This window comes from Mytilus californianus, unplaced genomic scaffold (assembly GCF_021869535.1).
Source record: "Mytilus californianus isolate M0D057914Y unplaced genomic scaffold, xbMytCali1.0.p SCAF_2, whole genome shotgun sequence".
NCBI lineage: Eukaryota > Metazoa > Mollusca > Bivalvia > Mytilida > Mytilidae > Mytilus > Mytilus californianus.
In genome coordinates, this window is record NW_026262668.1 from 35741430 (window position 1) to 35755126 (window position 13697).

Consider the following 13697-nt stretch of genomic DNA (forward strand, 5'->3'; position numbering starts at 1 on the left):
CCCATACTGTAACGTCGGCTTTAAAAGGCCCCGACATGAAAAATATGAAACAATTCAATTGAGAAAACTAACGGCCTAATTTACGTATATATTATTGAATATATCTGGAGTATATATATTTAGACATAGGTCATGATTAATATTTTTTCTAATAAACGGAATTTATTCGGATCTATTAATAAATATTGAATTTGGCCACAAACTGTGATTTGTAAAGTGCTGATATTGCAGTCGGTGCTCTGTGGGACATACTATATTGACGTTAGTTTAGCCCCAGGTGCCCTTTAGAACTTGAATGATTTCGGCAATACAATTTATTGTCGAAACGTGCACATACTACAGTACTTGAAACTTTAAAGTTATTACCAGTGGTGGATTCAGAAATATATATATATAAACTAGTTTTTGGTCATAAGGGGCCCAGTTTCCTCCCTCTGTATCCACCCTGCAAATAAAAGAAAATAGACTATAAAAGTATATTACCGTTCATCTTCTTTTTAAATTTTACCGCTAATTATAGTACTCCAAACACCATCCAATCAAATTGTATGACCTCAATGTTGACCTAAAATGTCTGCGCCCTTGTGGACAGAACGCCGATCATAATTGTTATTGTAAGTAGATATAAGAAAATGTGGTATGAGTGCCAATGAGACAACTCTCCATCCAAGTCAAAATTTATAAAAGTAAACCATTATAGGTCAAAGTACGGTCTTCAACACGGAGCCTTGGCTCACACCGAACAGCAAGCTATAAAGGGCCCGAAAAATTACTATATAGTGTAAAACCATTCAAACGGGAAAACCAACGGTCTAATCTATATAAAAAACGAGTAACGAGAAACACTTATGAACCACATCAACATAATTTTGATGTTCATAGTACGAAGTGAAAATTTATAGTAATACCAAACACTTATCAATGGTGGTATATAGATATAACCCTGAATAACATTAAATAACAAAAAAGCATTACAATTAGTATCAACAGGTCAAATAAACAAGAAAGTACGATTTGATAGTACTCGCAGTTACTGACAGCTAGTTAAAAACAATAATAAAAAATCATGCATCAGAGACTAAAATCAACTAAAACACATCCCAGGGATTTAGTATTTTAATATCATCGACAGTCAAAGAAGACATGACTTGTGCAACACCAAAAATGAATGTATCAACAGGCAGTAGGATAGATAGGAGTTTAACCTCTTTATGGATCAAAATGAACGTGGGTGTGTCTTTATATTTACCACAGTAGGTAATTATTTACCCATCCAACTGGAAATTTGAGCACATAGACATATTGAAGTATTTCATTAGCATAACTGCCAACTTTCGAAATTCTCCATTTTGGTTTATGCGATTGTGAGGGGAGTGGTTCTGGATACAGTGTAGTATATTCCAAGGCACTTTATCTAAAAATTAAAGCAGTACGACAAATAACAATTTAATGAAATGAAAGCGAAGACATAGACAATTCATACCTTTAACTTCTCAAATCAGCTAATGTATTTTCAGGCAGAAACCTTACCTTATATCATATTCAGCCATGTCGTACCCTAATATAATCATAGTGTGCAACACAGTGCACTGCAGACAGGCAACCCGTCTTTACGCAGTTAATTGATATTCAAATATTAATATTATTTCATTTTAATAAGTCCTTTCAAAATGGTATCCAAAAAATAAATAGCATTGCAAAATTATCGCAAATGTCACATACTTTTACAATGGAAATTGTGACATCACAATGCGTTCTTAATAGCACGAAAACCGTTAATACGAGGATACAATTTTCGCGGTGTTTTTGTGTTCAGAAGTGTTTTTTCACTCTTGATCTTGATATATATCATGTATATGGTACGGTGACACGCCCGATGGACATAATTACACCGCCGCATCCATCACGTAGCAATTAGTCTAACTACAACCCCCTTTTCCCTAACAATATCTGCAAATGATCTGACGGTCTGAAGAACAGTTCAAGATTCTACATTTATCTGTCGAACATGTCTTGTGGTATAGACATTATCGCTATTTGGAAATGAGAATTTGCAAAACTTGAACTTTTGTTTTCATACAACAATCACTTAAATTCCTTTGTGGCGTCAGACATTTTCTATTGTGACATCAAAATTTTACGGGAACCTTTGTGATGTCAAGTAATGGCGGACAAATAGTGATAAGGTGTATTGAGTTCCAGTCCTAAATAGTATTTGGGATAAAAATAAAATTTGAGATCTTTACTTTAACTATCAGGTTGGGGATTATCTTGGCAAATGGGTTATAATATCCCGTTTGGAATATATGTTTTCATAAAAGACAACAACTTTGGTTAGCAATTTTTCTGAATACCTGGTTGTTTTTAGATTGGTCCCTTGGAAGATGCTGTTTTTCAGAGGGATCAGTCTAGCAACTTAATAATTTTCTGGAAAAGTCTTTAACCAAAAGTTGCTACTTTTAACCTAAACATTTATGCGCTTTTTAATATTTTTGCTCTATTTAAAAATTAAGATTTTTGCACTGAAAAGTTTTCAAGATTTACATCCCATTTGGGCTATTTATAACCCCAATGGGTTATTATGACCCATTTGAGTGATTGTTCCCATCCTGTTTATTTTCAGCTCTTACAAGTCCAGGATATTCATTTTCAAAATTCTCCTGGCCACCCCAAGAAAATCTTAATGGTCGTACTTACCAGATAGTCATTACCCTATATAATGACACTCAAGACAGTGTTCTAGCTTGAGTCTCAAGATGTAATATTTCCTGTCTGAATACCCATAAAAACTTCACAATTCATATTCTTGCCCAACAATATTGATTTATAAAATCGTGGCGAAATGACTCCAGGTAAACAAGAATCAGGGCAAAATGACTTTGAGTGCAAAAGGGATTCAGGGGCAAAACAACCCTGCCATCATCAAAAGTTCTAAACAAGTTTCCAATCTTTGCTGTTTACAATGCCCAAATTAAGTAGTTAATCAGGAGCTGAAAGCGTGATAACAGGAAAAGGGATTTTTTAATTACTGCTGATCACAATTGTCTCCCTTTTGGAAGGGTTGGAAATCTGGTACTAACAATTTTTAGTGTTAATTTTCACAAAATAGTGTTATAGGGCTATTTTCATAATCAAGATTATGCAATCTGATAGGGCAAAAGGTAAAAATAGTGTAGTGCACCCCTTAAACATGTCAGTTGCATTCAATCTTCTACAAACAGCACAGCCCCTTCAAGGATTTTGATATTGAAAGTCCTAAAAATTAAAAAAATTTGAAAGGGAAGTTCCTGCTATAGGAAGATATAAAGACTTAGGTAACAGGTTTGAACTTTCACAGAATTGTATATAATTTACAGAATTATAATGTGAACTTCATGCCCAACTCAAAGTTGCAAAATAATGAGACAATTGATTGTGGTCGCTAAACAGGTAGAAGTAAGAATTTTAAGGGGGTACATTGAATCCTTGAAATCACTCCCCTAAAAAAAAAGCTTAAAATCCCAAATGGGCCAAAACAAGATGAAATTACATACATGTACAGTGTAGATGTAAATAAAACTGTAATTAGGGTTATATATCATTTCCACTAATTTCAATCCCAGCTTCACTAAAAGAGCATTAATTTTCAAATATCAGTATGTCAATCATTTGAAAATGAAAAAAAAGTTATTGACATGAATTTGACATTGTGCAAAATATCACTTTGTTACTATATTTAGGAAATAGAGACAACATGAAGTGTTTTGTTTAAAAATGTGATTTAAATTCTTCCAATCTTGAGGTTTAATTTTGCTTTTGGGGCAGTACATCATGTATGTAGTCTTTCAAACCAAATGTATTGCATTAAAAGAATTGCCTTGCTATCATTAGCTGACAAGTATTTTTTTTAAGTTTCATAACTGATGTCTGGACCAATCCTGGGTTATCACTTAGGTGAGTTCATGAGTCCTAGACTCATGAAAATCTGTCTGGACTCTTCATTTTCAAGACTGGTGAGTCCAAAGATGCAACAAGATTGAAAAATGTTGATTCAACTGAGCACACATATCATTTTATTGCAAATTTTAAGAAATAATCTAAATTTGATGTCAATTCCCTGCTCTATTTTGTTATGGAAACTGAAATAAAAAAGTATATAACAATAAAATTTCTTCTTTTCACTGTTGGACTCACCATGGCCAAAATTGACAAGTCCCTGGATGGCATTCACCTCAAAAGCTAACCAAACCTTTAAACAGACTTATTCGGAAAGGATATGTTACAATACTGTTGTCAAGTCATTAAGGATTGCATATTTTGGTATTAATATTGATTCACTCATAGGGTCTTTGCAATAAACATATTTATTCTAAAACCAGTTGTTGGCATGATACGGGTTATGTTCTTCTCATATATTTTATGATGGTATGATACTAAACCCCTAACAGGAGGGATATGATAAAGACATAATCTTTCAATCAGTTTAATTGAGGTCTGGAGCTGGCATGTCAGTAACTGCTAGTAGTCCTTTGTTAATTTATGTATCATTGTCACTTTGCTTAGTTTCTTTTGTTACCTATTCTGACATCAGACTCAGACTTCTTTTTAACTGAATTTTACTGTGCGTATTGCAATGTGTTTCTTTATTCTACATTGGCTAGAGGTATAGGGGGAGGGTTGAGATCTCACAAAACATGTTTAACCCCGCCGCATTTTTGCGCCTGTCCCAAGTCAGGAGACTCTGGCCTTTGTTAGTCTTATATGTTTTTTAATTTTGGTTCATTTATATGTTTTGGAGTTTAGTGTGATGTCCATTTTCACTGAACTAGTACACAATTTTTATTTAGGGGCCAGCTGAGGACCACCTTTGGGTGCGGGATTTTCTCGCTGTGTTGAAGACCCATTGCCATTGGTGGCCTTCGGCTGTTGTTTGCTCTTTGGTCGGGTTATTGTCTCTTTGACATATTCCCCATTTCCATTTTCAATTTTATCTCCTTCAAAAATCTTTAGTGAGAACCCTGCCATTCAGATCATCCTAAACACTGATGTTCCCCTAAATTAATGCATCACAACTTTTAATTTGATCTCTTTTTTTCTATCTATTTTAAGTATGACAGATAAAGGGAATTACCATTCATTGTCTCCAATTAATTTTCATTGTGCTCAAGACAAGATTGAAATGTATGTCATATTTATTTTTTTGTAGTTTTAAAGAACAAAATGCAGCCGATTCGGAGAATGATTACATTATGCCAAAGTTCACAATGTCAGCATGTATTGAAATTGACATATAAGCATGGTAATTGTCCCAGCATTCAACATCGGTTCTATTGCACAGCTGGAGAATATAAGTATAGAAAATCGGCTTTGTTTGCCAAAAGACAACGTAAAGTGAATCAAGAGAATATTCCAGTTGAACTTGACATTGATATTGAAGAGAGGTTAAAGGTTAAAGGTCAACTTCTTTCTGAACTGTCATCTAGGAACATCCATGATATAGATGTTGATCAGTTGGTAGGATATTTGATTTTTTTTTGGTACTGTCACATTAACGAGGTCGTATATATTCTTACTAATAATTTTTTTTCCATTTACAACCAAAAGACTAACTGCAACAGTTTAAACAGATAAAACTAGTTGTATCTGGAAAAAGAATATGGAAAGTAGGTCTTCAAGGTGGAATGATTACATTATGCCAGCAAGGCTTTTATGATAATGATTTTTTTCTCATTTTGTAGTATCAACTGTATTTTATCTAAACCATGAAATTAATAGAGAATATTATATGGCTTTTTCAAAATCACATCTGTATCAACCTGAGACACTAATATTATCCCAAGAGCTCTGCTTCGAGGGATTATATTGGTTGAGGGTTGATACAGTGTGTGATATTGAAAAAGCCATATCATATACACTTTATTATATACCTCAAGTAGATGTTTTTTATGTGATATGACATTATACAGATTAGGGGTTTGATAAAGCCTTTGCAACAGTGACTGATATCGATGATGTGACGTCATACAGTTTAAAGGTATGATAAAGCCTTTGCAACTGTGACTGATATCGATATCATCACGGATGGCTGATACAGCACTATTGACTGTATTACACATACAATTTATCTGTATTTTCTACTAAGTATGTGATAAATGACAATATTATCAGTAGGAAAGACTGATAAATGCAAAATCAAAGTTATGGGTTGTGTACAGTTATGCTGAACAAAAATTACTTCTGATAGTAGAATATTGCTGTTAAAAAGCATATACAAATATGGAGATGTTGCATGTGAAAATATTGTACTTTTTGAATTGTTATGTTTTCTAACTAGCAAGGGGTGGAAATATTCATTGTGATAAGGAAAATATTCACACATCTTATATTTAGATTGCTTTAACATTAATACTTAGCTCAATGTTAATTATGAAAAAAAACAACATTGACATAACTTATAAACACTATTGTGTTACCTTGAGATTATATACATATTTAATATGACTTTTTCAATTATCTCACAAGATTTTTCAAATGTCAAAACAAAAAGGCTCGTTTGCTATCTATGATTGATACTTATATTCATGTCCACAACTCATGTTTCTTGAATAGATAATAAATAAAGGTACACAAATATATGTTACAATAAAAAAGTTTGGAAAGATCTCTCCATCCCCCCTGTCAAAAAGAAAAAAAAGAGGGGTAGAAAAAGAAGATTAAAAATACAGAAGAAATAATTAGTTTAAGAACATTTATACCGAACGAACATAATAAAAAACAGCTAAAACCATCAAAGGTTAAATTAGCCTGAGGGAGTTTCAACCTTCTAGTTTTAGAACAATTGCATAAATATGATTTATTTACTGTAAATTTACCTAAAAAATACATGTAAATCAATATCCAAGAACTGGCTACTGGACTTAATAAATCAATAGAAAAAACTTTCAAGATAAAAATTTAATGTTCTACTCCAAACAATATTTACCAACATCTTATGAGCAATAACTTTAAAAAAAATATTTATGTAGATAATTTCATATAATGAACCATTCTTTTTCTAGGAAAGAGATTACGAAAATCTTAAAGAATTGGAAAAAAGAGAATTGGAATTAGAAGGACAAAAACGAGAATGTACAAAGAAAGTAGCAATCCTTTTTCAAGCCAAGGTATTTTATATAATCAATGAACTTTTTAGGGTAAATGTTTTTTGTATATATTTTTGTCTTTATATATCTGTGTCACATGAAGTGATCTGATGTTTCTAAAGATTCTTACAGTGAAACTCTTGGAGCAGGAGAATCTAAATGAACTTGTAAAAATACATGTTTAAATTGCACATGTTGGTTTGTCTGTCCTTGTTAAGTTTGGTTAAGTCAAGATCTAAACAAGTACAAATCATAAAGCCATTAAAGGAATTACTTTTTGTCAGTTAATGCATCATGTTTAATGACAAAGTACTTTAAAATTAGGAGACCTTCAGTTTACATACACTTGACTTTGGTTAAAATTTGCATGAAAGTCAGTCAAGTTCTAAACAAGGATGAAGGATGCAAGAATTATCTTTTGGTGGATGCATCATGGTCAGGGCTATTTTAAGAATGAATGGATCAATTTATTTAAAAAGGTTTTGCTATACAAGTTCCATATAAGCAACTTCAAATCACAGTGGAATGATCTTTGTGAATTGATGCAAAATATTAATTGATGATGGTCCACCCTTAATTTACATGACCTTGAACTTCTTTTTGATTCAAATTAAAAATCAACTAACATAAAAATTGGCAAGGGGTTAGCCATTATTCATGAACCTCCATATTATAATTTTGTATAGTAAATGTATCAAGGTTTTTTTTCACCCATATATATAGTATACAGTTAATCCAGCCAGACAAATTATGAATGTAATATTTGTCAAATGTAGTTTCAAACTTTTGCAGATTCTATCTGATCTAATAGACATCATTCAGAAGCCTGATCCAAATTTACAAATGATATTAAACTGAACAGTTTTAAACTCCACTCTGATAACAAAATATTCCAACCAAAATCTGAGGTAAAAAACTGTCTTCTATGGCAAATTGAAAATAAACAGATCATAATATTTGTACTTGGGTACCTGCAGATCTTCTTTTGTACATTGTGCTATGTAGTAGTTAGAGAATCAAATTACAGGTTCTATAAAACTATCAAAAACTGAAGAAGATGGATGAAAAGTAGCAGATAATTTTACTGAAATAAGATAACAATGGGGAACAAATACATAAAATTAAGTGGTAAATGTCTAGTCTATAATCAATGGATTAAAAATAATAATATACTATATATGAATGATATCCTGGATGATAATGGAGATATTTATCAAAATTTGATATTAAACAAACTATCATCTCATTGTAATTGGTTCTCAGAATATACAAAATTAAAAAAAGGCATTGCCTAACCAATGGTTAAATTTACTTAAAGATGAAAAATCAAAGCAAACAAAAGTTTACTTTTACATAAAATTGGAAATAGTATATAAAAATAAAAAAAAGTATGAGTTACAAAAAGTAACAACAAAAGATATATATAATATACTCATACAATAACAGAAACACCAATAGGTTTTGTAAAGTGGAAAAATATTTTGCAAGTTGAAGATATTAATTTGAAAATAAAACACAATACACCATTTATATTTAGATACTTAAAAAGATAATAAATTGAAAATATTCAATGTTAAAGAGAATTATGAACATTTCTTTATCACCTGCAAATATTTTAAAACTTTTTGGGAAAGTATTAGATTAATTCTGAATAAACTCAAAATTGGATATCACATTATAAGTTTAGAAAACCTAATACTTGGATATAAAATAACTGATGAAAAGTATTATGAAATTAATTTTTTTATAACAATAGTATTATTTAGTATAAATAAAGCATTCTACTTATCAAATAGAAAAGAAAAAGAAGTAAATGTGTTCTCTATATTTAAGTATGAATTTCTCTCAAGAGTAAACCACTACAAAGCAATGAAACAAGAAGTAAGCTTTACGCTATAGAAAATTGCAAGTATTTTAAAAAAATCTCCTTTTCCTTCTTAGCTAAAACTTGTATAACTGTTTAACCAAATGTCTCAGTGACACTAAAGTCAAAATCAATAGTTGTATTGTTATAGTAGTATTGTATAGGACGATTTATTAGACAACTTAAAGATATACGTAAAAACACTGTTATATTTCCGGAGAATTGTAAATTGTAATTTATACTTATGTTTATAGTATTAGTATCAATAGATAACCCTAAACCTATTATTTATAGTATTTAGGGCTTCTAAGGAGAGAGCTGTATCCTTAAAAGATTTATACATAGCTTTAATGTAATAAAGTATAATAAGTTTAAAAAAAAGAAAAAGAGAAGTAGCAAATACCTGTATAAAGGTTAGAAAAATAAAATACATAAATTATTCATATCTATTATGCTGTATATTTAGATTTGATAATATTTTCATTTTTTTTTTCATTTTGTAGAAAGAAAATGTAGAATCTTCAGCTGACATAGAGAAAGAGTTGAAAAATGTGGTAGAGATAGGAAGAAAAACTAAGAAACAAATCAAAGATTTATTTGTAAGAGCACAAACTGGGATATTTTTAGATTTCTAATGTGAATAACCTATAATGAAAATGATCATCTCTTCAAACATTGTAAATAACAGAATATTTTTTGTAACTACATAAACTTTAATTGGAATTGAAATGTTTCACCTTGCTGAAACCAATGTAAAAATAAGGAGACATTTTGTATTCCTCAATAAGACAGCTAACTACAGAATAGGAACTTAAAAAATTTAACTTTAAACACACACAGTATATTTTTTTCATTTACTTGTGGAAAGAGTCTATGTATACCAAAAGAACATCATTTACAATATTTTATTTTTCTATTTTTCTAATTGAAACCTACTCAATCGTCATATGGTAGTGTGCTCCCAGTCTGAGTCAAACCAAAAACATGAAAATTGGAATTTGCTACTTCTCTACTAGGCAAATTGTATTTAGGATTAAGATCAAAGACTGATCGGTTCTGTGTGAAAAATGATTCCAAGTAGAGTGACATGTCTTCTTGCAGGCATTTACCTTGTGAACTAGCATGTTAAAAATCTGACCCAGCATTTAAGTCTAGCACATTTTTTAGTATTCATGCACCCATTAACATGTTCTATCCCTGATATGCGTGTAATATTTGCCTTAAAACACCAATCAATCAATCATCATGTTTTGCTTGTCTAAGCCAAAACACATGTATGCTCATCTGGCAGCAGTAGAACATAGGTTATATAAATGAATAAAAGAAATGCTGGGTATGCAACATGTCGAGCTCTTAATTTTCTTGAGACTTTAAGACAAATTATGAGCACAAATTATTAAAGAACTACCACTAGCACTCAGTTTCTTAAAGGGAAAAAATTACAATGGTATAAACACTGACAACAACAGACCAAGTTCCTGACGTGGAATTAACATGAGGTTTAATTATTTTTTGAAATTTTAATCTTTTCCTATTTTATCTTGATCATTGGATTAACAAAAGGTTCAATGGAAGAATGCACAATGGAAATCAGTTAAGAAAAAAAAAAATCCTCACCTTTATACTATTGGTATGGCAAGAGAAAAACATCTGGTACAAATAAAACAATTACTGAAAAAAGTGTTTTTATGAACTTGGCTTTTCAAGAAATGTACACTTCATGGAAGGAATACATGCTATAAAATCTACATAAAAAACTTTGCATAGAATATTTGTAGGTCTTGTTAAATATTTATCATATTGAATACCTTCAAAGTAAAGTTGTGTTATTGATAATTCTTGTGAATTTCTTTCAGCCTGAAGTGACCAGTACAGCAGAAAGAGTGGCTATGACATCACTTAATTTACCTAACAGATTGCATCAAAATACTGTAAGTGTAGTTTGTTCTTTTGTCTTTTCTTTCACACACACAGTGTGTTTAAACCTTTAGTAATAATTTTAATTTTTAGGTTATTTCTGATGGGTCACTTGATGTCTATAGTATGCTAACTTATTCATCCATGGTATTAAAGGACATTTACCATAGAAATGATAACTTGATGGTTAATTTTTCTTTGAAATCTAATTTTCTATGAATACTTTAACTTTTAGAATAATGCAAATAACACTTTATAATTACATTACATGTATGTTTCATTATAATACGTTATTTTGATTGGCTAACAGCAATCTCGCATCATTCTGAAATTAACCTTCATTTCAAAAATGAATGTAACATTCATGATGACACGAGCTTCCACAATAAAGTGCACAGGTAAATAAAAGAAAAACTTGATAGAAATCGTGTTTTTATGATCCTAGCAAAAAAATGTAATTATAAGTATTGAATGCTTCGTTTAGTAATTTTATAGGGGTGTAAAAGCGTTGACTGTGCGTACATTGTTAGAATGAAGCGCCTTCACGCTTCATACAAAATAGTTTCGGTCAACGCTTTTACACCCCAATAAATTTACAAAAAGAAGCTTTCAATTCTTAAATAAACTTAGTGTGTCCGATGCATTCTTCAGACTTCATGAATGCTTCTATCAGGAATGCTCAAACCTTTAAATTTTGAAAGCCAAGGATGTATAACATCTTGAAAACAAGAAGAGCTCTATGACCAATAAACTCATCATAGATACCAGGCCTAAAATTTTGTATGCCAGAATCATGTTTCGTCTACAAAAGACTAATCAGTGATGCTCGAACAAAAAATGATAAAATGGCCAAATAAAGTACAATGTTGAATAGCATTTAGGACCAAAGTTTCAAAAAGGTTTTGCCAAATACAGCTAAGGTTATCAATTCCTGGGGTAGAAAATAAAAGTAAACCACAAGGGACATAAAAGAAAATGCTTTTTTACTGAAAAGTGGAAGAATTTTGTGAAGGGCTTATTTTCATTAATTAGATGATTAAAATAAAAATTTGCTGAAATATCCCCTCACATAAATTTGTCAGAAGATTAGAATCAGGGACAGGGAAAACATGAAAAAAATTAAACCTCACATACCGGATATGCTTTAGAAATCCTGAAATTTAGATTTTGTGATAATGAATTACTTTGCAGTATAAAGTAAGGATGTTAACTTTAGTGCCTGAATGTCTATTGTATAAAAATAAGGAGATGTGGTATGATTGCCAAATAAGACAACTATCCACCCAAGTTAGAAAGACGAAGACAAAAAGGTGTGTTTGTTTTCTATATGCTATTATCTTCACACTTATAATTAGAAATCAAGAAATGTATTAAAATGTAATTAAAAAAATATACTCAAACGAGACTTTTGTAATGTATAGATCTAAGAATCTGTAAGACATGCATATATTTAACCCCGTAAGTTTTTTAAAGGGGATTTAAGTTTAGTTTTCACAAGTAATTGCAGTTTTAACGATACTTTTTACATTTTTCAGCCTTTATCAGAAGACAAAGTAGAAGAAAACTTTGGCATTGGTGAGAAATGATTTTATATAAAAATAAGAAGATTTTGTATGATTGCCAATGAGACAACTCTCCACCAGAGACCAAATGATGTAGAAGTTAACAACTTTCGGTCACTCTACGGCCTTCAACAATGAGCAAAACCCATGTACATTTTATACTTCTGTCTCATTGGATTTGCAATGACATATACCCTACAATTCCTTTTATTCATTACACAATAAAACAAGGAAAGACATCAAGCGGTCAACATTTTAGAATTTAAACATTCAAGCTAGGATAACATGACAGATCATCAGGATTGTTTTAATTTTTGTGAACAGCAGAATAGCTCTGAAAGTGCTCAAAAGATGATCAATTTGATTCCTAGAACAGTGTCTATCTTCTTTTGATAGTGCTAACAAATGTTTTTCATTGAACCACTTTGAAAAGTAACTTTCTGCCAGCTGCACAGCCGGTTTGGCCATTGAAAGTATGAGACTTACAGTCAGAATTTGTTTTCATATTTTGGAAAACTTATAGTCACATAAAGACAAAAAACTGTCTTAAACAATAAAAAACAGAGAAAAATAATTGTAGTCAGAGCCAGTTTAATAAATTTGTGACTTACTCTTTCTATGACTAACAGACTTCATTTAAATTTTTCTAGGGCCTCGGTTGATGAGTGGTCTAGTAGTTTAAATACTGTATCACTAGCCTGTCAACACTGAGGTTGTGATTTCGAACCCTGCGCAGGGCAGGTGTGCTCAACTCCAATCTTAATTGACTAGGATTGTCAGTTCTCCTGTCGAACGCCATTACGGTTTCCTCTACCAATAAAAACTGACTGCCATGAAATAGCCAATAGTGCTAAAAATGGTGTTAAACACAAATCAATCAATATTTAAATTATATTCCTTTTATCAGTTTTTACATTAAACCAACATATTTTGTATACCGGGTATGTGACTTTTAGTAAAATAGCCATAATAATGATAAGATACCGGTAATTATGGAAATATTTCTTTCTTTTCAGATACAGATAAATCAGAGTCTTTGTCACACATAGAAATTGGTGAATTGTTTGATTTAATAAAATTCAGGTAAGAGAAATAAATAAGATAAAAAATATTACAGAATTAATTGTAAAAAAAGCTAACCAAACCTTTAAACAGACTTATTCGGAAGGGATATAGTTCCGATACTGTTGTCAAGTCATTAAGGATGGCATATTTTGGTATTAATATTGATTC

The 13697-nt window shown here is 31.0% G+C and overlaps 1 protein-coding gene across 1 annotated transcript in view; it reads left to right on the forward strand.

Moving 5' to 3' along the window:
• The first annotated feature begins 571 nt into the window (after window positions 1–571).
• LOC127729783 (serine--tRNA synthetase-like protein Slimp) overlaps window positions 572–13697 on the forward strand; it is a 28831-nt gene continuing 15705 nt past the window's right edge. The window contains exons 1-7 of the mRNA XM_052237682.1: window positions 572–614; window positions 5186–5493; window positions 7038–7142; window positions 9489–9584; window positions 10842–10916; window positions 12438–12477; window positions 13481–13547. Of these exons, the coding sequence (XP_052093642.1) occupies window positions 5200–5493; window positions 7038–7142; window positions 9489–9584; window positions 10842–10916; window positions 12438–12477; window positions 13481–13547 (677 nt within the window). The 5' untranslated portion in view covers window positions 572–614; window positions 5186–5199. The remainder of the gene's footprint in view (window positions 615–5185; window positions 5494–7037; window positions 7143–9488; window positions 9585–10841; window positions 10917–12437; window positions 12478–13480; window positions 13548–13697) is intronic.